This window comes from Lepeophtheirus salmonis, chromosome 5 (assembly GCF_016086655.4).
Source record: "Lepeophtheirus salmonis chromosome 5, UVic_Lsal_1.4, whole genome shotgun sequence".
NCBI lineage: Eukaryota > Metazoa > Arthropoda > Copepoda > Siphonostomatoida > Caligidae > Lepeophtheirus > Lepeophtheirus salmonis.
Window position 1 is genome coordinate 530,946 of NC_052135.2, and position 25,553 is coordinate 556,498.

Here is a 25,553-nt window from a genome sequence, read left to right on the forward strand (position 1 = left end):
AATTTTAATATTTATTTGGCTAACTAAATAACTTATGCTTTAAAGATTAGATTAAGTAAGTTTCAAATATCCTTTGGATTACAAGCGATGCAGAAATATTTTACAAAGAGGATTCAATATCTTTTATCACATAGTTTTAACAAAAAAAAACACAAAAATATCAGGCACATATAACACAAAGTTCAAGGTCGTTTATCTGTGTCCTTTTTTTTTTTTTGCAAACCCAAAGGTTTTAAATATATATTTTTATAATGTAGATATGTTGTTTGCAAATTTAAGTTTTCCTTGTTATTTTTAAAAATATAACAAATAAAATATTTGTTAATATCCTTTCAGCAACAGCAGGTTCTTCATAAACTCAAAGGATGGTTTTCATAAAATATACTAGTGATGGTACAATTACAGAAAAAAATATCCCAATGCCGATTCTGATGCTATTCAAGTATAAATTAGTGATACCAAATCTAATTCTTTAATATTTTAAATAATGGTTACAACATACCATGTTGCTACAAGGGGCGTCCACGAATTATATTTTAGGGAGGGGAGGTAGCATGGTTTTTGGATTTTTTTTTTTTTAAATCTCCAAAAATTAAAATTTGGTTTATGTTGAAAATTTGAAAATCCACAGCTATACACAAAAAATTATTGTTTTTTTGAGAAAAAATCCAAAAAATTCAAAGCTGTTCACAAAAAATAAAAATTTTGAAAAAAATTCCAATTACATAAATATGTAGTGTTTAATTTTTTGCAAAACAAAAAATTAAACTATTAAATTTTTAGAGTAAAATTTCAAAAATTAAATTTCTAATATAAAAGTTTTTGAAAAAAAAAATAGAAGATTAAATTTTTTCGAGAAAAATTTCAAAAATACATAATTTTTCACAGAAAATTAAACTTTTGGTGTTGTTTTTTTTTTGAAAAATTTAATTTAATTGAAAATATTTTATTTTTTAGTAAAAAAATTAATTTAATAATTTGGGGAATAATTTGTTCATAACCTAAAAAATTAATAAATAGTTAAATTCCAGTTTTTGGTCAATCAAAATCGTAAATTAAACCGTATTTCCTGATGCCTATCCCAATTCTATCCGATTCTGATTAATTGTCCCATCACTAAAATATACACATGTAATAATATTCATTAGTTAGAGGTCCTCAGATTTTCTTGATTATATTTCAAAGTCACATTCCTGGAATACATAAGTACTGACGAAGAATACAAACGAAAATGAGTTAAAAAGGAAATTAAATAATAACAATCATAATCGTTGAAGGTCACTTAAAACAATTTTTTTAAGTAGTACCAGGGGAGTCCACAGGGGGTTGGATGGAATAGCTGTGCCCTGCTTCCCCCTCTAAATTAAGGATTTTTTTCTTTTTACTAGAAAATTTGAAAATTGAATTTTTCAAAAAAAAATTCAAAAATTGAACTTTTCAAAATTTTGTGAATTTGTTCAACTAAAAATTTAATGTTTATAATTTATTTCCGTAAAATTGAATTTCTTTTCTGAATAGCTATGGTTTTTGAAATTTTTCTTCAAAAAATTTTAAATGGAAATTTTTTTTCTTAAAATTTAATGTTATAATTTATTTACGGAAAATTGAATTTATTTCTAAATAGCTATGGTTTTTTTGAAATTTTTCTTCAAAAAATTTCATATAGAATTTTTTATTATTAAAATTTTATTTTCGAAATTTAACTTTTAAATTTTTATGCAAAAATTTAATAAATATTTGAAATTTAATTAATTTTTTAGAATAACTATTGATTTTTTTTCAAAAAATTGAATTTTTGCTAACAGCTGTAAATTTTTGAAATTTAAAAAAAAAAATTATATATATGAAATTTTTTTCCCCAAAATTTATATTTAAAATTTAATTTTTGAAATCTTTTTCCAAAAATGACTTATATTAAAAAAAAATTCCAATAACAAAGCCCTCCCCAAAATATAATCCTGTGGACGACCTTGAGTACATAATATACCTGCAAAGAATAAATATTGTTCATGCATAGAACGAGAGAAAGAGAGGTTTATAAAAACGTGCATCAGAATAAACAAATTGGTTTTAAACACATTTTATTTGAATGTAAGCATCAGTCAAAGTTCAGAGATGAAATTTTAATTGTTTGTACCTATGTGTTTTATTTTGTTCTTGATGGTTCATTAACAATAATATTACTATTATAGTCGTATGTAGATACTGGTGATGGGTTTCGGTCTGAAAATCCAATACCGATCTGACATTGTTATGATTTTTTGTGGACCGAACTATTTCACTTTTTTAATTAAATTCGGTGTCTTACAAAAAAGAAAAAAACCGGATCGTTCCGAAAAAAAAATCCTTCTGGATCCTTCTTACAAAAAGAAAAATCGATCCGGATCCGTCTTATTTAAAATTCGGTCTAGATCGATACTGGTACTAGGTGATTTCATTCTCAGTAAATTATTTCCTCTAAAATGCATCCTTCGACATTTCATTCCCACTAAAGCATTAAACCAAATAGAGCATTGAGCACCGTTAGCCTGAGGAAATAGTATAGTCAATATTTCTCATAACATTTTTCGCAAAATGTCGCTTTTCTATGACGTCACTTAGTTATTTATTGTATGTACTACGTAGTATAAAAATTTTTGAATATGTAATAATACGTATATATGTAATTTATTCTACAGTATGTCCAAAATTGATGGTGGTAATAAAAATATCCGTTTTAGAGTTTTAAAAAAAATTATTTTTGGTCGGGATAAAATGAAATTTGGCTGATACAACTATTAGACAATATTGAATTTTTCTGATGCAATAACTTTCGATGATTCCATCATACATCAGTACAAAAGGAATCAGAAAACACCACAGGATGTTAATTGAAATTCAATAGCCGAAATGGTGAGAGAGCACTCTTTGGAGACCAGGGAAAAGGCTGTTACATGATAGAGGGTGGATTAAGCCAGAGAGACGTTGTTCAAAGGTTACAGATTCCTCTCAGGGCCATTGAGAATTGGTGGAAGAAAAGGAAGGATGGACAAACCCTTGCAAATCAGAAGGATCGAGGAAGGAAGAAAAAAATGCTAAGTTCCCAAACTGGTGATTTCGAAATCTTTGACCAAAAAGAGGCAATCCACGAGGAAATATACATCAAGATTGACTTCAAAGACCTATCAAATATACGAGTCATCTGTCCACAACTACCTGAGGCACTCTTTAAATGCTCTGCCATGCAAACCTCGTATGCTCCCCAAACTTTCAGAAAACCAAAGGAAGGCCCTGCTTTAATTCTGTCGTGAGCGGAAACACTGGACTGCCGATGACTGGAAATTTATCCTCTTCAGAGATGAAAGTGCATTTGAGCTATTTTATGCCCCAAATCCCCAAACAGATAGGGGTTTGGGCAAAACATAAGGGAACTGTGAAATTTCCTCTGAAAATTAAGATCTGGGCTATTATCACCCACCAGGCAGTATCAGATCTTCACCTGATTCCACGAAAACAAATTGCGACGGCTGAGTACTACGTAACGGAGATCCTCAGCAAGTCTCTGATGTCAGCTTTGTCTCGTACTGAAGAAACTGGACCTCCTTTGAACAGTAAAATGTTGTCTGACATATCAAGATCCATTTTCCAGCAGGATGGTGCCCCTGCTCGTCACTCCAAAAAGGAACAAAAGTGGTGCTCAGACAACTTTGATTCTTTCTGGGGCAAACGCACATGGTTTTTTTTAAAAAATGACAAAAGGTTGGGAATAAATTTCTCCCAATACTTTGAATAATCTGTGTCAAGGGATGCCAAAACGCATAAAAAATGTATTAACTTAAAGGTCGTCATATTGGGAAGTAAATGAAGTTTTTGCCAAAAAAAAAAATAGCTAATTTAGGTTATATCATGATTTTTTTTTTAAACCCCCATCAATTTTTGGACATACTGTTGTCTTAAATATTTTATATTTACATATTATTATAAAACAAATTTGAAACAAATTACTCCAAGATAAATGGGGCATTATAGTGGTTGAGGATACAAAAATAGAACAGAGTCAAATTTTCAAAAGCTTCCAGGAAATGTTTGCTTTTTTAAATATCACATTCCCAAAAATCCAAAAGAAATTGCAAGAAAAAAAAATGGATATCAAATCTTAAATATCTTCCTGATTGGAAACCTGCTGACGATTCTGTATGTGGAAATCATTTTGAATCATAATTCCCTTTCCATAATTGCTCACGCAAAAAGTATATGAATACTGAACTAAATGAAAGTGAACAGTACTTTACTCATTCACGAGAGAACAGGAAATGATTCTCCAAAATGCTTGAAATAATAATACCTCTAGCGGACAAAAAAAGTAAATTTTGACCAAGATATCTTTTTTTTTTGCTAATAAGGACGTTAGCATTCGATAGGCTACTTGGTCTAATGCTTTAGTTCCCACCTTGAAGAGTAATACTGAGTGACGTCATACGGTTTATGTTTCTAAAATAATTAGTACTTTTTGTGTAGAGCTGTAGTGGGAGGCTGGGCAGTCACCCCTGGGGATGAGTGGCGAGTCATCGATGATTAGTCATAGATGGGAGACGGATATAAATTAATTATGGTGTTTAACTTTGGATAATTGAACAAGAGTCATGCCGGGATTTACTTATATTTCCCAAGGTATAAATATTATCCACGGATTGGGATTCCATTCCTACTCAATATTAAGATTTATCGAAACGTCATTTATAATCCATCAACACCATATATCATTCATATCCGTCTCCCATCTATCACTAGTCATCACTCATCTCCAGGGCCGATGGCGTACTGCCCAGTCCTCCGTCTATAGCCCTACACAAAAACTACTAAGCAGTTTAGAAACATAGACAGTATGACATCACTAAATATCGATCTTGAAATTGGGAATGAAATTAAATGAATTTTACAGGGAGTTAATGGAAATTAATTTTTTGGGAATGAAATTAGCAATCACGATCACGTGAAGTTAAGTCAATTGTGTTTCAAAATTGTGAATAGCGACCTACAATAACTTCATATGAAGTTAAATGACTTGCATAAATCATATTTGTACAACTCATAAATCCGTATAGGGAGAAAATCGCTCCATGGGTTGAAACCGAAAAAATCACTCTACGACTTGAAGACGATTAAATTTCGGGCTATGGTCTGAGATCGCGGTCTGGACCAAAATATCGGTACGAATCGCTCTATAAAAAATATTTTAAGTTGAAACCGAAAGAAAATTCGGTCTTGGATCGACTCTTATCACTAGTAGGAACATTACATATCTATTACCTTAGAAGGAAACGTGGCTCAAACCATTAACAATATTTGTTCTCTTGAGCATGAGTTTGTCAAATACAAATATATATCCTTCATTGACCACAGGCGGTCTCTCTAATGACTCGCCTTCAAGTAAGACATAAACTGAGGGAAATTTAAAGGCCTATGATGTTTGTTGAAGGCCTCATTTTGAGTTTAATTATTAAATTTTAGACAAGCATAATCTTCTATTTAAAATATATACCTATGTTTATATATATATATGTATAAGTAATAACATAAAGTTGGATCAACAGCTTTGCTCACCACTCCTACAAGAACATTTGAAGGTCTCCCTGATGTGAATATCCAAGAGGAAGAAGTTTAATAAATGTGTTTTAAGGTCATTAGGATATGGTGTTGATGGATTTTAAATTATTATCTTAATTATTCGTATTAAAACAATCAAAATATATAAATCAATTATACTGGGTATAATATTTCATATAATTTATATATATATGGCCAGTCAACATAAAAGCAACTTATAGTGATTTTTCTCAAAATTGTGTGTGTATGAAAAATTTGCGTTTTTAGCGAATAATCCTGAATTTCTATCAAAAAAAACTATTTTTATCAAAATTTTTGGAAGGGGCCGCAAATTGCACATAAGGAAGCCAAAATTGATCGTCACAATTAAAAAATTGTCATATTTTATTTGAACGGGGCCATAAGTCTATGAAATCAAATAAAAATTCAAAACAATAGCTACAATAGGGTCATATAAAATTGGCTTATTCTATATCCAAAATACAAAAACTGTTTGTTGGATGTCAGGATATTCGATAAAGAGTGGAGTTATAAAACTTTTTTCAAATTCTGGAACATTTTATTACATCATTTTTGCAATAATTTAAAAAATGAATGAGTCATTGAGGCGTATTTTCCTCCATAACTATTTTTACGAAACAATATTGGTAGTTTTGTCTTCCTCTTTACAATTGAAATAATTTTTATTACTTACTTTTTTGCAAAATTAGAACAAAAAGTATTTTGTAATTATATTCACGAATATCGATTTGACAAAAAAAAAGATAAAGTTGTGTTATATTGTGATCTGAGATTTAAGAGGCATATACACTACATTATAAGGATGGTCAATCGAAATTTCGGAATTATTAAAAGAAGCTTCAAAACTCGTTACCCTTCGTTTTTGGTAAAAATTAATGTACTCTCGATTTTAATGTACGGATCTGAGATCTGGAATCATTCAAGAAACTACATGATTAACTCCTTAAAAAAGGTGCAACCCAGGTTTGTGACATTGTTTCCTTAAATGGGAGATAACGAGAATTATGAATGCAAAATTAAAAGACAAGGCCTCATCACTTTGTCCCATAGACTTGCTATTAAAAATATAATTATGATCCACCGAATTTCAAATAAAAAGATAAATCTATCTCCCTCATTTTGGATATTAAATCAAGGCTATCTCTTCTACGAAATGAAGAAATGAGACTCTCAACTAAAAACACCATCTACCTCCCAAAACAAAAGATTGCCATTTTTAATCATAGTTTCTATTTCAAATCGACATGTCTTTGGAATACAGTACCTTTTTGCTTTTGCCAGGGAAGTGAGGCTGATCTCCAGCGATTTTTAGTTAATTCTTTTTTTGTGTGACACGTATATATATATATATTATTTTAATTTGTGATTTACTTTATTATGTTGGTTCGTTTTTCTATCCACTGTCGCGTTATTTTAAAAATTTTAATATTTGTATTTTAAATTATTCACTTTTATTGAGAATGATAATTTTTATAATTTATAAGCAATAAATGTAAGTCGACATTTATAGGCTTTGTTTATTGCCACTGGTTGAAATAAATAAATAAATATAGACGATTTTTTCCATGTTGATATGTAATTTGAAATTTATCATTTTTTTAATATAAACCAAAAACAATTCATAAAGCTCGCCCGCACCGAGGGGGTCTAAATATTAAGAAAAAATAATATTGCCCATTGTCAATGTGATTTCCCGCTCACTCCATGTCTGAGCAACGCCGGGTAACCTTTGGCTCGTATATGTATATGATCGAACTTTTCTGTATTAATAAAATGATAAAAAATATTATAAGTGGTAAAAGTTGTAATATTTTTATCAAAAAATTCCACTTGAACACAATATATATTTGAAGATGGAAGTTCCAAAAGATCAAACCTATTTTGTTATAACTGATAATCAAAATACAAATTTTGACTTATAATTAAATTATTCATATTGAATTCAATCCAAATATTTGTATTATTGTTAAAATGACTGCTAGCCACATATCTTACCCCCTATAATGAATAACCAAATGCAACAATGTACATAATTAAGATGATTTAATTCATTATTTGTAATGAGAGTTTTAATTATTCTCAGACTGACATACCTACATGCACATGTACCCATATTTTATGTCTTTTTAAAACACTGAATAATTTAAGTATGGGTTTGTAGTACATTCAATGAAAAATGGAATATTTACAAAGCATATTGTAAGTCTTTGTTACTTAAGTATTTTTCCTTGTATTAATTAAATTAGGATATTTAATAAAAATTGTTGTTCAAAAACAAATCAATGTGACTAATTGCCTTTTGTTTTTGTTAGGTCTGGAGCAAAGAAAACTATGCTTGATAATTACATACCTGTTCATATATAACAGAAAAACATGCTCAATTTATGTTCATAATATAGGGCATGAAACTTTATATATGTAGGTATATAAATTATAACGGTACCAACATTATTTCCTACACGAATGAGCCTGGAGTATTTCCTAATAAATCTAAGGGTAAAAAAAAGTTGTTAGTCTTATTAAGCTTACAAAGGTTTACATTCTAAACCACTGGTTCCTAAAGTGATCTTTATTTACCCCTATAGAGCTGTCACGTGTAAATATTAGTAAAGTAAAAGTTTCAGGTCTACATATTCAGACAGGTCAAAAAATTACACACTACGCAAATTTGACATTAAAAGTTATAATATTAAAGTAATATCTCATTAAGTTATTTTAATGCCTATTAAATTTGTGTAGTACTACATTGCAGTCTTTCTTGATGAGATTAACTTGATGAAGCAGAACATGGAAAAGGTGAATTTTCCCAGTTTCCCAACTTGTTATCGACAAACGACCAGGATGATGACGCTTTGGTATACTTTTAACCTTTCAATTTCTTTCGTGCAGATTTTAAAACCAGATTTGGTGATGTTTTGACTATAAGATGAAATTGAAGACACATATCTCATGCTACAAGAAGAACTGATCGGAATTTATTATTCCACTTTATGGACTATTGCAAGAAAGTTATTGATAGCCAATGATGAAAATTCTGTGTAGAATGGGCATGTTAAAAAAAATCTACAATGTTTAGTGTTATTTTTGTAAATGCATCTTCACTAGAAAATTTTAGATAATTGCAAGTTTTTATAAATTATTTTCTGTCTAAATAAAGCTTAAAAAAAGGAAGATGGTCATCCTGACAATTTGAAGAATGTGTATAAGGAGATAAATAATATTGCTCATGACGTTTCATTAGATCATCTAGAATCAGCTGTCATTAGGGAGGAAGGCTAAAAGGATAAATACAAGGACATTTTCTAGAATTACTCCAATGTCGATGACCAATTCTATTCAGAGTCAAACAAGAGGGTTTACAATTATAATTCTGCGACAAATCCTCAGGGTTACGCTCCGTCTTTTATGTGCACACACGAACGTTCAAACAGGTTTTGAATAGAATTGAATCAATTTAGGAAAGGATATTCACTACTCAGGAATTAAATAATAATGACAACTACTAAGGAAAAGAAAATTTCGTCTTCAGATTAAGAATACAAAAAAGAAAACCGGGCCAGCTAAAAAATACACCGTATTTTTATCATTATTAATAGCTTATCTATCTTTGTACGTCGTGGAAAGAGGGGCTTTAACGTGGTTACCAATCTTTTTATAAAAAATGAAATCGTTTAAAAATTATTGAATCAATAGACTTGAGATTAAACATGACTCATTTGAAACCAAATATTGACAAACTGTTTAGTAGAGCATCAAATTCACCCTTTCTATTAATAATTAAATCATTATTTCCTTGTAATTTTATGTAGGTAATTATCTTTTTATTTTTTTCGTTCTAATCTTAATATGTACATTGATTTTGTGTTTTTTCAATGACATGTCAAATACATATAAATTAAATAGTTTCAGAAAATTCAATAGGGAGTTTACAGAAAACAAATAACTGATATGTGGTCTATGGGCTCAAAAACTTTGGGAAACTCTGTTCATCATTTAAATAATTGAAAAATATTTATACTGATATAGTATCAATCAGTCTTTGCATCGTCAATAGTTTTGATCAAAAGAATTACTTGTAATCTTATCATAATACAAAAAAAAAAAAAAACTTTTAATTTAAAATTTACGATGAGGTGAATAAATTCCTATTCCCGAACAGTGATTAGAGATATGAGTTTAAATATATTTAAACCTGAGAAAACTTAATGGCTTTGATATCAGATTTTATATCATTCTAACTGTTAAAGCATTGTGTTTCACACTTAAAAATTCATGATAAAAATGAAATTTAAATGTGTTTTGTTTTTTTGCTTGAAAAAATATAAAACAAATAGAAACAAAGAAAAACTAGTTTCCACCATTTTAACTTTTATGACTTTATATTACTTTATTATTAACAATTTTTTATTTGATTATTTGTACTTTTCTTTCTACCATTATTCAATCTTCATTTTCAACGTAACGTCCACTTATCATAATAAGTATATACGTAATACCTTTATAAATGTTATTATTATTATGATATGCATGTAACTTCCAAGTAAAAAAAGCCATGTGGGAGGATTTATTATACATGGGTAAGAAGGCATATTATGATTTGACAGCCATTGATGAATATTCAAACTGATTATTCATAACATAATATATATAATTATATTTATAAAGTCTTAAGAACAGAATTTCTTTTTACTGATAACATTGTCTCAGTTATTTTAAAAGCAAAAAAACAAACTGATGGAAATATATAAATAAATATTTATGAGCTCACTAAAAGGATCTCACTATGATTGAAGTAAAGCAATTCTAATTAATTTTCTTCTTTATCGATTAGCTTTGTTTCGATATAAGCCATCAATATAAAATACAACCATACAAACAGATTATTAATTATTTTAATTTTAGTTTTTTCATAGAGACAAAAAGTTTAATCTTCTTTTGACTTTGCAAATGAAAAACGTTCTTATTTTAATGTATCAAGAAACCTTTATTTCTTGGGAACACTCATTTTGTATCCGCCATAAAAAAGAATTTATCTTTGAGCACAGAATTTAAAACTAATGCATGTTTTTTTAAATATTTGTTTTAAATTATACATTGAATATTCTTCTATAATATAAGCTATGATATTCCTCATCACTATGTATTATGAATAAGTTTATAGGGGTTTAAAGAAACGTTTCGCTTTTCATCATTTTTCAGCCTAAAAATGGAAATATATCGAGTTCAGAACAAGATACAGAATCAATAATGCACTTTTTAATCAGAAAAACACTTTTACATAAGTTTTATTAATCCTTTTTTTTAGTTTGGTGATTGTTTTAATGGTAAAAAAACTCTGAACGATAATAGTGCCGAATTACTGTAATCCCAGATATTTCAGACGACTGATAGAAACACTAAGATCAGTTTTGTAATTTGCACTAATAGATAAATTCGATTATTATTTCTATTCATATGTACAAAATGTCCCCCCCCCCTCTAATTGTTCCCCTGTTTTATTCAACAACTGTTGTGAATCGTTAACAGCTGAACTGGAGTTAACTCTAATTCAAGCCAACAACATTCCAAACACTGATTAGGAGAAAAGAAGCAGAAACATCCAGAGCTTACAAAAAAAATCCCTGTATATTTTTGTGTTAACCAGGTAACGAATGGAAAGGTAAAAAAAAATACCCAGACAAAAAATGTGTTTTCTCCTACAAAAAATTATAAAAATTTATTTTCAACCCTTAGAAGAAAACAAACCAGAATTGGTTCTAGCAAAATACAAACTCACAAAAGATTCCATATTGCTTGTAAATATATATTCAATAAAATTATATACCATCAATACCCAAACAGCTATTCAAATTGAAAATACAATAATATTGTTCTTATACCATACTCATGAGCAACATATTCATTTTGCCTATTCAAATATTTTGATAGACGAATTAATTTTTCTGTTTGTTATTCATTAGGTTGAAAAACATGATATTTATAAAATACCATTCTAAATAAGTTATTTGGTTGATTTACTATTTGTAAAAATGCAATAGAATTTGTTAAATAATTAATGAAGAATAACATAGTTTAATGGAGTTGAATCGTCATTACAAATGCATTTGATGTTTTTTTCTCTTTGTTAAATAACCCTAAGCTATAAAGTTTAACAATTTTACCTTATTATTAAGAGTAAGGGCCTTTATTACGTTCACCCACATGCTTCATAATAAAACAATTGTATCATTAAGGAACAAAAAGGTATTCAAACCGACTCATCAATCCCATTTGATAGACCCATTAATTTTTTCAATTCAATTTAATTGAACTTTCTAGTCATAATGAGGAATAATAGGATCTTCAACATGAATTCTTTAAAGCAGCGATTTCCAATCTTTTCATTAATGCAAAGCCTTATAATAGTTTGACTCTATTTTGCGCCAAATGAAATACACGGAACACAACGTAATATTTATTATTTATGTAATTTCTTAAGACCCTGAAAGTACTTTGCCGTGACTTAAAATCTGAACACTTTGAATTTTAAACTTCAAAATGATATAATTTATAATTAAAAATAGAATTTCAACAAAATTAATACTATAAATAGATATCTGAGTTCTCTTATTCATTAATGTAGCCGCCTTTGCGGCAATGATGGCTTCCAGAGGGAGGTGGAAGGCCTGTCATCCGCAGGAGATGTTAGGCCTCTCATTGCGTCCCAGAGGCAGTTGACAGTGGCTGTGTGGGCCTCGTTGTTTAGCTGACGGACACTGGGGGCTCCCTTTGACATGCACTCAAATGGGGAAGTCAACGTGTTGGCATCATGGCTGTAGGGGGCCAAAAGCGTAAAAAGATGGTCCAAAAGACTCATTCAAAAGAGTCTTGCAACAGAGGAGATGGGTTTCTTTCGTTGCATGTTAAAAGTGGCCTTCCCACCATCACAAGGCTCTTTTCATCCACTTTTTTGATAGCCCTCTGTACAGTCTGGTGTGATTTCCCGAGATCTCTTGCATGGGCCCTCATGGACTTGGGGGATTGGCCTGGGCTGTTTTCTTTAACTCATCTGGGTCCAGTGGGACCTTTTTAAAAGATTCCTTCCTCCTCGAAGACGTAGACGGTGTTCCTGGAGACGCCCAACTGCAATAGGTGTGAGAATAGAGATTGATTGATCACATTCAAGGGTCATTTTTCGACTGGTTGGTAAGCTAGAGAGCTCATGTTTATTTTAGGGTGTAACTAATTGTTTATGCTTTAATACATCAAAATATGAATTATTTTTAATAACTCAACCTTAATTAATTATTGAATTAGTATTGTTCAGACCACCCGGTACCTTGTATTTTGTCTTTGTCTCAGACACTCTAACGGTAAACTCGACCTTGTCTCAAAGTGCAGGTTTTAATCTATGGATTCATATTATATAAACTTGATTGCAAGCTACAAAACATACTATAAAATCCGTCTTGCGTTGCAAATCTTAATCCTATTAAGAAAGCATTTATATTCGTCATAAGTTAAAATAAATTAAAATTTGGCAAAACGAAGAAGGATTTTTTACTGACATTTAATTATAATGAGTCTACTACAAGATTTAATATAGAAATGCAAGCTTCTGCTTTTCTAACTATACTCAATATAACTATATATTAGTGATAAGACTCTGTCCAGCATCCGAATTTTTTTTCGGTTAGATCTTAAGAGATTTTTCTATACCGATTTGGACCGATGTTTCTGCCCAGACCGTGTTCTCAGACCGTGGACGAATTTTTTTTGGTCTCATATATGATGAGAGACCTTTTTTTCTAGATCAACTGTCATTAATTTTGTCAAAAAAATCTCAAAAGTACACGATAAGTTATAGAACGTCATTGTACTTGAAAAAACATGTAATAAACAATTTTTTTCTTTAACTAAACCGATTATTTCCTTTGGACAGACCAAACTTTTCGTTCGGATCAATCTACACCAAAGTTTTATATGAGATCGGTCCAGACCAAGCTTTTTGTTGGACCGAACTAATTTATGTTCTTTTTTATATTCAACAATAGTAGAAAATAACTAAAAGACGCCTAACCCAAGGTTAATAGAAATACAGGGTTATACTATAACGCGTATACTCCTGAGTTTTGACTTCCATAATGCTTTTTAATAGTGACATCATAGAGTATGATTGTTTGAATTTTTGTCAAAATAGGTCTGTCTTGACCAACAGATACATCAAATATGAGAATTCTAGCAATAGTGACGTCATAGACTATGATCTAGTAACCTTGGTCCAACCTTTATATTTGTCAAAAAAAAAACAATGAGAATTTTAAACGTTGGCGACATGTGTAGCAACTAGGTCAATTAAACAGAATCGGATAATCGAGTCTTTTCTCCATAACTGGCATTGGGAAAATAATGTTTAATTTGCTAATTCTGATAATAACTGATTCTTACGTATTATGTTTGATTACTTTTCCACCTTATAAAGCAAAATTATTCAATATATCCGTTAAGATATAAAAAGGAACCATGTAAATTTTGTTACTTGAGTCTTATAATTTTATAAATATTGTGAAAAAAAAAATTATGACAAAAAATACTCGAAACCCGAAATAAAAAACCAATTGTACACAAACTAAACCTGAATATATGGGTTCAAAACACATGTAGTCGGTGTAGATATTGTTATGTTGGGGGAATACGTTTTGTAAAGAGATCTAGGGAAGCTTGCCTTAGAAAAATTTCCCTTTGTAAAGTTTGCCGTGAGAATACTCTTTCTCTCTCTGGGAAAAATCCCGCTTGGCCGAGGAATCGCCTTTCTCTACTTAATGTACATACTATTTACATTCAACAAGAGAAGGCAGTTTATTTTATCAATTGTAATTCTTAGAAATTTATAGCAAAATGGTATTTTTATACCATTTTATTTTAAATATTAAAAAATGGATAACGGGAATTTTTGTCTAGAATTGTAACGGCATTGGGTATTTTTTTTTTGGAATCATCCCATCACTGATACCAACATATTTATGAAACAATAATTGAATTCGGAATTAGAAAATAACAGTTCCTTTTTGATCTAACCTCGTATGTTATAATTTTATGAGTACGCTTTTGATCGGTTTGTACATGTTTTATGGTTATAAGTGAACATGTTGGATCCTTATGTAGAATATGGAATATATGAAAACAAAAATATACATATTTTAATAAACGATTGATGACCATAGCATAAATTATGGTATTTATGCGTTTTACTTCGATAAGATTTGATCACAAGACTTATAATTTTGTACCATTACAATGTTGTGCTAATAATCAACGAAAACGGCATCAAATTATATGATATAAAAAGGGTTTTCATGAAATGGACTATAATTAAATAAAGGAAGAAAGTGATTTTTTTTAAAGTTGATCTTCTTTTTTTTTTTTTTTTTTTGATATGAATAAAAATGAGCTTAATTCATATTCAAAAGATTTGCATATTATATATAAAGATCTACCTTCAAACTCTTAGTTAATTGTCCATTCATGAGGAAGGTATTTTGATTTTATAAAGCCTAATTAGTGATGAGTTTTGGGGGGCCTTAAAGAAGCGCAAGTTTCTTTATTGCAAATCATTTTCACCTTCAATAACAATCTTCTATGTCGAAACTAAATAGGCTAAAAAGGAAAAAACAGACAAAATGGTTGAAATAAAAAGTAAACAAAGATTATGTACATGAATTATATTTAGGATTCACGTAACCTCGATCAGAAAATATAGAATGTAAATACTATAATTATATATTTTTGTTTTTACATAACTTTTACAACTTTTCAGGTCATAATTGAATTGTCCCTCCCCCAAATTTAGGCAATTATTGTAACCGAAATGTAAGGTACTAATTAATACGAGAACATCTTGCTGAAGCTCAGATTAATTTATTGGTTATAACTTCAATAATCCAGAAGTTATGAACCAACTTCCTGTCCTACGATTAATTCGAAAATTGTTTTCTGTCTAGAGATGAATAACTTTAAGGTCTCAAATAAAACTAAAATAAATCATTTATAAAAGATAAAATCAGTCCAAATCATTATTCATCGATTATCAAAATATGGCCCTGTTAATTGTAAGGAATGGGTGAAAATCCATGTATTCTTCTTTGGTAAAGTGGTTTGTATTGACTCAACAGATAAAGTTCTTATGGAAACAAAATGTAAGAAGTTTAAATATGTTAGGTTTGACCGTATGTAGTCATCATTAATTTTAAAGAGACAATATAAAGGAAAGACTATCGGTCCTTCAGACTGTCGATACTAGAACTTATTTTAAAGAAGAAATAAAGCCGAGTGACGTCATCAAGGACCGATCATTATAATATTTTAGGACTGAACTGGACCGAAATGAACAACACTAATAATTAGAGTTCTAAATCAAAAATCTCTTTTTTCCTTTTATGTAGAATTAGGTCATTTTAACTCAAAGGAGACACCTTTTCATTTATAAATTACCCTGCCAGAAACGGCCTGAGAGGGCAGAAATTTTTTGATAGCTCTTACGGGGAAAAAATCCCAACTTTAGTAGAATCTAATAGACATACATGCATTCAGTAGCGTGGGAGGTAAACATATTTGTTTGTTCTATTCCCCAGGGGTGTACTTTCAAGTGTGAGTAATATTAATGCAATATAGGAGGGAGGAATATATAGCTTAGGCCCTCTTAAAATATGCTTGAATACTCATCACCCTCGGAATCTTAAAAAGTAACCCCAATTCATCTAATACATCCAAGGAACCCCTCTAACACCACAAACTATTTCAAAGCCCTTGGGTTAGTCAGGGTTCTGGATGTAGTGCAGGATGATTAAAACCACCGCCAAAGCATCACATACATACAAGAAGACCCTCTAATATAAAAAAATAGTTCCAAGGCCTCAGATTGCATGGAGTTCTTGAGAGTACCCCTGGATCCTTAAAAAGCAGCGTCAAGGAACCCTTCTAATACCAAAAAATATTTTCAAGCCCTCAGGTTGAGCGTGGAAGTCTTGGTAGTGTTAAAAACCAATTGTGATGGCCAAACCAAGAAGGTGAATGTCTCACATTTGCTAATTTAAAAAAAAACCAACCATATAGACTATGTTAGTTCAATGTGTACAACTGTAATTTTACTTCAGAAGTCATATATTGTTGACATTTTTTTTAACCCTCCTTCATGGCATATACAATTTAATTGTTATGTATAAATTTATTGTATTATTTTATGTAGGAATTTATAATATATAGATATTTGTTTACACAAAATTACAGGCAATTTTTCGAACTGGCAATTTCCTCCAGGGCAATCTTTCATCTGTTATTTTCCCCAGAGCAGTTTTTCTAATACTATCAAGGCAACATTTAGCCTTCAAGGCACAAAAGTCTGTAGAGCTCATAAAAATATTTTACATCTTGAAAATAAAAATTAAAATATTTCTTTAGAAAAACAGGTTTTAAAATTTGCCTCTCCAAACATACATATATTAGACATTTATTTATTGTATAGTGTTGCAATTTTTAGTGCAGAAAAAAAAACTATAAGCAACAATATCTTAAATTGTATTCTACACATCTGCGAAACCACAATAGAAAAAATTATAATTAATGAGATATTAAGATAAAAGTTAACTTTGGAAATGCATATAATTAATTGACTAATATTCGTACCTCTATAAAGTGTATAAGAGGCTTGAACCATCATTAGCCATGCGACAATTTTTGCTCGTACTTTTGCTAATTAAATATACGTCTAATTCATTTAACCATTCACATAATCTCATAATTGGAGTGATGGTATTTTTGGAATTTAATAATTTTGAAACTTTGTCAATGTAGGATTTTATACATGATTACTTGTTTTGAGAATCGGTTCTAAAGCAAATTTATTTTCTGTTTGGTCTTGAAGGATTTTTTCTTGATCGATATGAGACCGTGATATCATACTGTAGACCGAAGTTTAACGTTTTCAAATCATGGACCAATTTTTTTTGTTTTCAATAAATGGACCGATATTTTTCGGTCTCTAATGTAGTCTGATGTATGAGTTGTACAAATATGATTTGTTTAAACCACAAATAAACCACATATGGTGTTATTGTAGGTGAATGTTCACAATTTTGAAACACAACTGAGGTCATTAACAATTCATCTATAAAATCGTTGACAAAGAGTTTTTAATGAAACTGATCTAAACAGAATTTTTATTTGGGACATACTTAGACCAGTCTAGGATTTTCAAACCGACCCTCAATACAAATGATTACCCAATTATAATTTTTTCCAACTTCTAAATAAAGTTAGGATTTAATAACTATGGATTTTTGAATTTCTTTTCCGAAAAATTTAATATTTGAAATTTTTTTCCTTTTAACTTTTTGTAAATAGCTGTGGGGTTTTTTTCGCAAAAAATATAATATTTGATAAAAAACCCATATATGTATATAATTTATTTTTTTTTTTCCCAAAAATTTAATGTTTGAAACTTTTTTTCTTTACTTTTTAACTTTTCTTGAGTAGCTGTGGATTTTGGAATTTTTTTTCCAAAAAAATATAATATTAGAAAAAAAAATTTCAACAAAATTTAGTATATGTTGGTAATTTTATTTATTTATTTTTTTTTTCCGAAAAATTTAATATTTGAAACTTTTTTTCTAAAAAACGTAAATAAAAACTTTTTAACTTTTTGTGAGTAGCTGTGGATTTTTTTTTTCGAAAAAATATAATATTTGAAAAAAAAATATATATACATATGTATATTATTTTTGAATTTTTTTTTCCCCAAAAATTTAATATTACATTTTTTTCCAAAAAATGTCATATTTGAAATTTAATATTTGAAAAAAACTTTTGATATTTGTACTATAATTTTTGAAATTTTTTTCGAAAAAATTTAATTTCTTAATTTTTGATTTTTTCAACAAAAAAAAATCCAAAAACCAAGCCCTTCCCACCCCCCAAAAAAAAAAAAAAAAAACAATATATCTATATATAATCCTACGGATACCCTGATGTATGTTATTAATGTTAATTGTGTCCTTTAGTCGACGTCTAATTACATTACTCCGGGCAATGGAGGATATCACCTCTAGCTGTAAATTCTGAGCATTTTTAACGAGGGATTTTTTTTGTTATTTTCTAAGTTTTATAATTATTCTATTATTCTTAAACACATAAATATATAGAAATCAATGTTTGTAAACTCAAAGAGCATCACTTAGGATTTGTTTTAGAGTTATAAGCGTAGGTCCTTGTTGGACTCAGAGTAGTATTGAGCATAGAAAAAGGAGTAATATCCGCCTTTGTCCTTGTTTGATTCAGAGTGGGATTTGTGTATATTTCCTTTCTCTTATGGGTTTCCCTGCTAATTTAATAAAATGTCATGAGATCTAAGCTTCTCTCCTTATAAATATTCTTCAAATTGTCAATATTAACATGTTAATTTTTGGTTTCTTTTTATACAAAAAATGCTGACGTTTTAGAATCACATAAATACAATATGCAAATTTTCATATTAAAGGAAAGTCATTTCAACGAAAAGCGTTAATAGTTACACATTGGCGTTAATGAAGAATTACGTTAAAGGGTGAATCAATACATGCTATTTGCATTACGTAACAAATATAAATGCGTCAAAAGGCTATTAATCAAGAAGGAAGAACAACTAAATATTACACATAATAATTACATCTCTAAACCCTTCAAGTAGGAGGAGGGAAAGAAAAAAGGTTTGAAATTAACTGTTATTTAATAAGTTAATTAACAATATGTAGTTTGGGCTGCAATATAAAGAAATTAGAAGGAGTAGTCATTTGTAATTTAATTTTCTGCCACACAAAATACCATTTTGAATTTGAATTTACAACTAATAAATATTTTGCCAAGAGGATTTCCCCTTCCGCAATATTACTACAATTCATTGTGATTCATCAACCGATCTGTCCCATCAACACATGAGTTTGACCCACCTAAGGATCCGTGTTGGGCAAATTCCTTCCAAAATGTAATATATTTCATATTACTAGTTACTTGCATTTGAAAGTAATTCGTTTCTTTAATATATTACATTCTGTGTAGAGTAATAAATTACTTATTACCAGGCTTCCAGCGATCACATAGAGTGCACCTTACTGTGAGGTTCTGGTCTATTTCTCTGATAAATTGAAAATAATGCAAGTATAACCATTTAGAAAATGTTGAATTATCCTTCGTTGTTACCATCTTGAAATCACCAAATCAAATCGGCTTCTTTTGTATTGATTTAAACCCACCTTCTTCTCCTCTTTATTTACGGCTGTTACGCCTCTGTTGTTTTTTCGAAAACACCTCGCCTGTGAGACAGCTCGTATTGTAACGCACGTTTCCGGACTCAGTAACTCTAATACTATTAGCGTAATATATTTAGTAGCGCGTTATATTACTCCGTTACTACCTAATGTAATATATTAAAGTAACACGTTGCTTTTGGAACGTGTTACGCCTAAAATTGCTTAGGATACGGGAAGTGTTTTCCTTAATTGCACCACATGCACGCGGGATTTATGTAGAATAACCGTGGGATCTCTACACAGGTCAAAAACTTCCACTGGCACTTCAAAGAACCTCATATAGAATCCCCTATACTCTATGTTAATGGGTTGTGCAGTATAAAATTGGGGCTTCGATGCAGATTAAAAACCACCACCGGTGCTTCAAGAAATATAAAAAACTCTGACTAATTTCTGAATACTTTTTTATACTTGTATCTTCGACGAAAGCTATCTATGTTTAACTGTTTTTCTGCAGATGGGAAAAATCAGACCCCTTGTAGATGGGACAGATTGGTAGATGAATTATAAAATATAAAGTCTGATGGTGGGTAACTTTCTACTGATGGCAATTTGCAGATGAAGATATTCAACAGAACAATATTCCTAGATCCAATAAATATATTCAATAATATCCTCATTCAGAGAGTTAATATTATTTTACTTCAAGACACTCTCGATTATTTTGTAAACATACAAATATATGTAGACAAAGCTCATTCCCTGGATCAGTCTAAGTAGAAGTTGTTTAGGATTGTAATTGACACGTATTCAATAACTATGTATTGAGAGGTGTTCAGAGTTTAGCAAAAGCCCTTTCTAATTTAACCAATCAACGTTTCAGAACACTGATTAAAGGGGACAGCTGACAACAAATACAATGTATACATGTGTGTTTGTGATGTAACGCCCTGTTGAATGAACCAATGGTTTTTGACAATAAATGAAATGAAATCAACTGTTTATTTATATATTTATTGTTAGTAAGGTGCTAACATTTATTTACTAACAATTCCACAATGAGATTTCGTTGCATTAGACTACTACTAAATGGTTGAAGGAATGATGGGATGACTCATCTCCTTCGCTAAAGGGATTTTTTAATCATTCGATGTATTAAACGAATCCCCTCAGCAGAACCATCACGTGTCATGCAAGGCTTGAGCCAACGTTGTTGTTTAATATGTATATTGTAGATATACTAAGCTACTAAGGTAAATACGTAGATTGGATTCATTTTATCATATAATATATAAATACGGTAACGTGGGCGTCACGATCCCCGAAAAATTAAATATATAAGCGAACATGTACACACATAAGTATATTTGTAGAGACAACAAGGAGTAGTGACTAGTTCCATTGTTGCTCAAACCAAGGTTATTTGCACATTTATTATATACCATAAATGTACATATTTATACACTTGGATATGAATATGCACTAATAGCATAAGGATGGGAAAATAGATTGTAAAAGATGACACCTGAAAGTAACTGCGTTAGTTATTCATGCTATACATTAGCTACAATTGTTTTTTGTGGGATTAATCATCATGAACACCATTAAAATTTACAGTAATCGGCTTAAATTTTTACATGTGTAATATGCATCATTTAAAACAACGCCATCTAAATATATTGAAATTAAACTGATGTTTGCATTTCATACATGTGGTACGTCCATATAAAAACAATCAAGAAAAGGAAAAAATCTCAATATAGTGGGAGTAATTCGTAAATTTTCGATGTTTCACGCGACAGTTAAATTTTTAAGCTTTCGAATGATTTGTTGCAATTGCCTCTATAATTTCTGTAAACAAAAATGGAAGCAAAACAAAATCAGATTGTTTTTTTTTATTTACACCTGCCACTGCACACCTGAAATTGTCAAGATGGTTGGGATCGAGAGACACACCGTCTACAGGGTCAGAAAGCTCATGAAAGAAGGGAAAAGTCTTAAAATCAAGCCCAACTGACCACAGAAGTGGCCAAGAAGGCGTTTGATGCCAAGCACACCATGTACGTGGCCCAATTTGTCAAAAAGAAGTAAGTGCTTCCCTCCACTGTGTCCAGGGCGATCAAGGCCGCAGGGGAAAAGTCCAAAAGGTACATGGAAAGACCATTAATGACTCGACAGCAACAAAATATCCGTTTGGAGGGGGTCAAACGCCTTTTAAACGACCTAAAGCATCATGGCAACAGTGTGATCTTCTTTTCAGGTGAAAGAAAATTTACTGTCGACCCCGTCTTCAACAAGCAGAACAAGTGGGTTGTTTACTTTGAAGACACTTTTAAAGACTTCCCCCACATATCTAAGACAGGTGAAGTGATGCACCATCCTGCTGAAAAACGTAGGACGTCATGCCCGACTATTTGGAGATCTTGAAGACCAAGGCACTCCCGTAGGTCTTTAATATTACCAAGAAGTCGGGCAAGGCGTCCAACGTCTTCCAGCAGGATGAGTTAGCCACACACACAGCCACTATTGCGCAAGCCTGGATGGAAGAGAACATGGAGCTTTGTCCCAATAACTTCTTGACCTTTTCTGTTTCTGTTTGGCATTTGTTTGAATCAAGGAATCGGCCAGAAAGATTATGGAGGCTCTCTTTTGGATTTGCAAGGAATAATCCTCAATGACTATCTGGAAAAGGGTGAAACTATTACAAGTGCATATGATTCACTATTATTGGACCGTTTGAAAACCTAGCTAAAAGAAAAAAGCCCACGATTGGCCCAAAAAAAAAGTCGTTTTCTACCACTACAATGCATCAGTTCACACCTCAGCAGTTGTTGTCGCAAAATTAATGGTAATAGGGTTCCAACCCTAGATATTCACAGCACTAGCAATCTCACTTACCTTCACTCTTTTGTCATCGATTACCATATCATGGATTTTATCAATGATTACTGGAGTAGTAACCTCAATAGGAAGTCCCGAACGTTTGGCGTTCCTTGTGCCCATATCGAAACTCCGATAATTTGAAACCACTTATAAACTGTTCTAATCGAAGGTGCAGAGTCCCCATAATGTTTATCAAACTTATTTTTAGTCTCTTGAAGTGTTTAGCCTTTCATAAAGAAATGTTTCTTCAACACGCGAAATTCTTTTTCGCCCATTTTTTGTTAATCACTCTACTACCTTGATTTTAACGAATGCCATACAGAAAGAAATAGACTTATCTGACTGAAAGTTGGTGTGTGTTCTTCCATGAGCTAAGATACCCCCAAAAATTAGTTATAATTTGGAACCTTTATGTATTTAAAAGACTTATAATTTAAGTGCAATTTACGGTGCCTACAAAAGGTTAATAAGAATCATTTGATGATCGAAATTGTCATCCATCTTCAATTTTTAGAAAAATCGTTCTGGCTTGCTTTTTTGTTGACGTGTATATTTAGTACAACACCTTATAAATTGATTTTTGAATGAAACTGAAGTGTATAATTTATACATGTACGTACATATTCCATATAATTTCATATTAAGGCAAATTTGTACGTTCCAGTGGAAAATCCTCTAAAAGCATTTGCCAAATTGTTTGTTCTTCAAAAATATATATATTTTTTTTTACAACATTATAAATTTTGAGGAATAAACACTCTTTTAAAATTTTTCATAGAATTTTCTTATAAATTGATTTTTTCTTTCTATTTTTTCAATAGTAGAAAACAGCAGAGCACACCAATAGACGTTTAATCTTTTATCCGTCAAAAACAAACTAACAATGCAAAATGGCTGAGATTGTGAACCTCAAGGGTGTCTGCAGAGGGTTGGCTAAAGGGGCTGTAGTCCTTCCTCAAATTAAGAATGTTTTCCTTTTTACTAAAAAATTTAATATTTAAAACTATTTTTCAAAAGATTTAATAATTAAAAAAATTTAATTTTTCAAAAAATTTTATATTTGAAATTATTTTTCCAAAAATTTAATTTATTGACAATAGCTATGATTTTAGAAATTTTTCTCCAAAAGTTTTAAATTTGAAATTATTTTTCATAAAATTTAATTTAATTTTTCAAAAATTTGATTTTCTGAGAATGGCTATGGATTTTTTGAAATTTTTCTCCAAAATGTTATATTTGAAATTAAATTTTTTGAATATTTATTTTATTAATATATTATTTTATAATTTTTATTATTTTTTTCCAAAAAAATAATGTTTTGTGAACAGTTGTCGATTTTGGAAATTTTTTTCTTGAAAAAAATTAGTTTTTTAAGAAAAGTGATGGAATTTCTATATATTTTTTGCGGAAAAAAATAATATTTTAATTTTTTTCTAAATATATGTGGATTTTGAGTTTTTTTTCAAAAATTTAATTTTTTTGAGAAGCTATAGACTTTAAAAAGTATAGATATTTGAATTTTTTTCCAAAAAATGTTTTAATTTTTGGATTTGTTTTCAAAAATATTCAAAAACCTTAGCCCGTTCCCCCTCCCCCACCCCTTCAAAAAAAAAATATATATAGTCTTACAAACGCCCCTGAACAAGTGTACCAACATAATAAAAAATTAATTTGATAATTGAATTCGAAATTAGAAAATAACAATTTATTTTAATCGGCACTCGTATTTCTATAAAACAAAACGGAAAGGAACTTTTGTTTGATTAATCATTCATTCACGCAACCTTCAATGTATATGTATTTATGTATTATATTATAAGAAAAATAATAATAAATATGGACACAAAAGAAGGGCTAGACAATATTTGAACTCATTTTTTGTCTATTTACATTTTCTTAGGACATAAAAAATACATTTGCAATGCACGATGCTCTAACATATAATTATCACTAATAGCTTGTATTGACTAATTCTTACCTTCAATATCAAGACTCCAAAACTGTGGATCCACTTTCCAAAAGTTTAATTTATCTTCTAATTCATTTAAATGTTTTTCCAAAAAGTTAAGGGCTCCACCGATGACATCATCCTGTCCTTCAGGATCAAATTGGTCCAAGAAGCGCTTCATTTTGGATCGTTTATCAATCACAGAAAACTACACTGCATATGAAATATAACAATAACTAAACTTTAGCTATGTTATGTCTTGTTAACACAAAAGTTTCAAATATACTTGAATCAATCTTTGTTTAATTTGTTATTTACGCTGAATTTTGAAAATTTGCCAAAGATGAAAGAATTAACCGTATACCTAATATTTCTAAAGTATTTTTTCCCCACTAACTATTCGTTTGTGATTTACTTTCTATTTGTTAAAAACTATACCTTCACACTTAAATACACACTTTTGGACAATTATCATGCATATAATATTTCGTCACAACTTCTCCCAAGAAAACTCATTCAAATATCCAAGTCAATATAATTATGTAGGCAACTCCATTTAACCATAACACAAGCTTTGATTTATCTATGAGAAATATTTTAATCGACATTTGTTGCTATGATATTCAAATAAAGACTTGATTACATCACAAGACATTTTGACTTATAGCGTATAATCGGTCAGTTCATGTCGTCTTATTCGTGAACCTATCTATGTAATATTGAATGAATTGAAACGTCATTTGTAGATATGTATGGGGTGGGATATTTGAAGGACTGTCAATCATAGAAAATATCACTTTTATTTATCAGTATATATTAGTATAGGATTTTGATATGAAAGTCCTATACGTATCTAC

General features: G+C 30.1%; 1 protein-coding gene across 1 annotated transcript in view; it reads right to left on the bottom strand.

The window, feature by feature from the left end:
• The window catches only part of LOC121118602 (uncharacterized), a 139,871-nt gene extending 114,751 nt beyond the window's left edge, over window positions 1–25,120 (bottom strand). The window contains exon 1 of the mRNA XM_040713177.2: window positions 24,727–25,120. Within this exon, the coding sequence (XP_040569111.1) occupies window positions 24,727–24,877 (151 nt within the window). The 5' untranslated portion in view covers window positions 24,878–25,120. The remainder of the gene's footprint in view (window positions 1–24,726) is intronic.
• Between the last annotated feature and the right edge of the window lie 433 nt (window positions 25,121–25,553).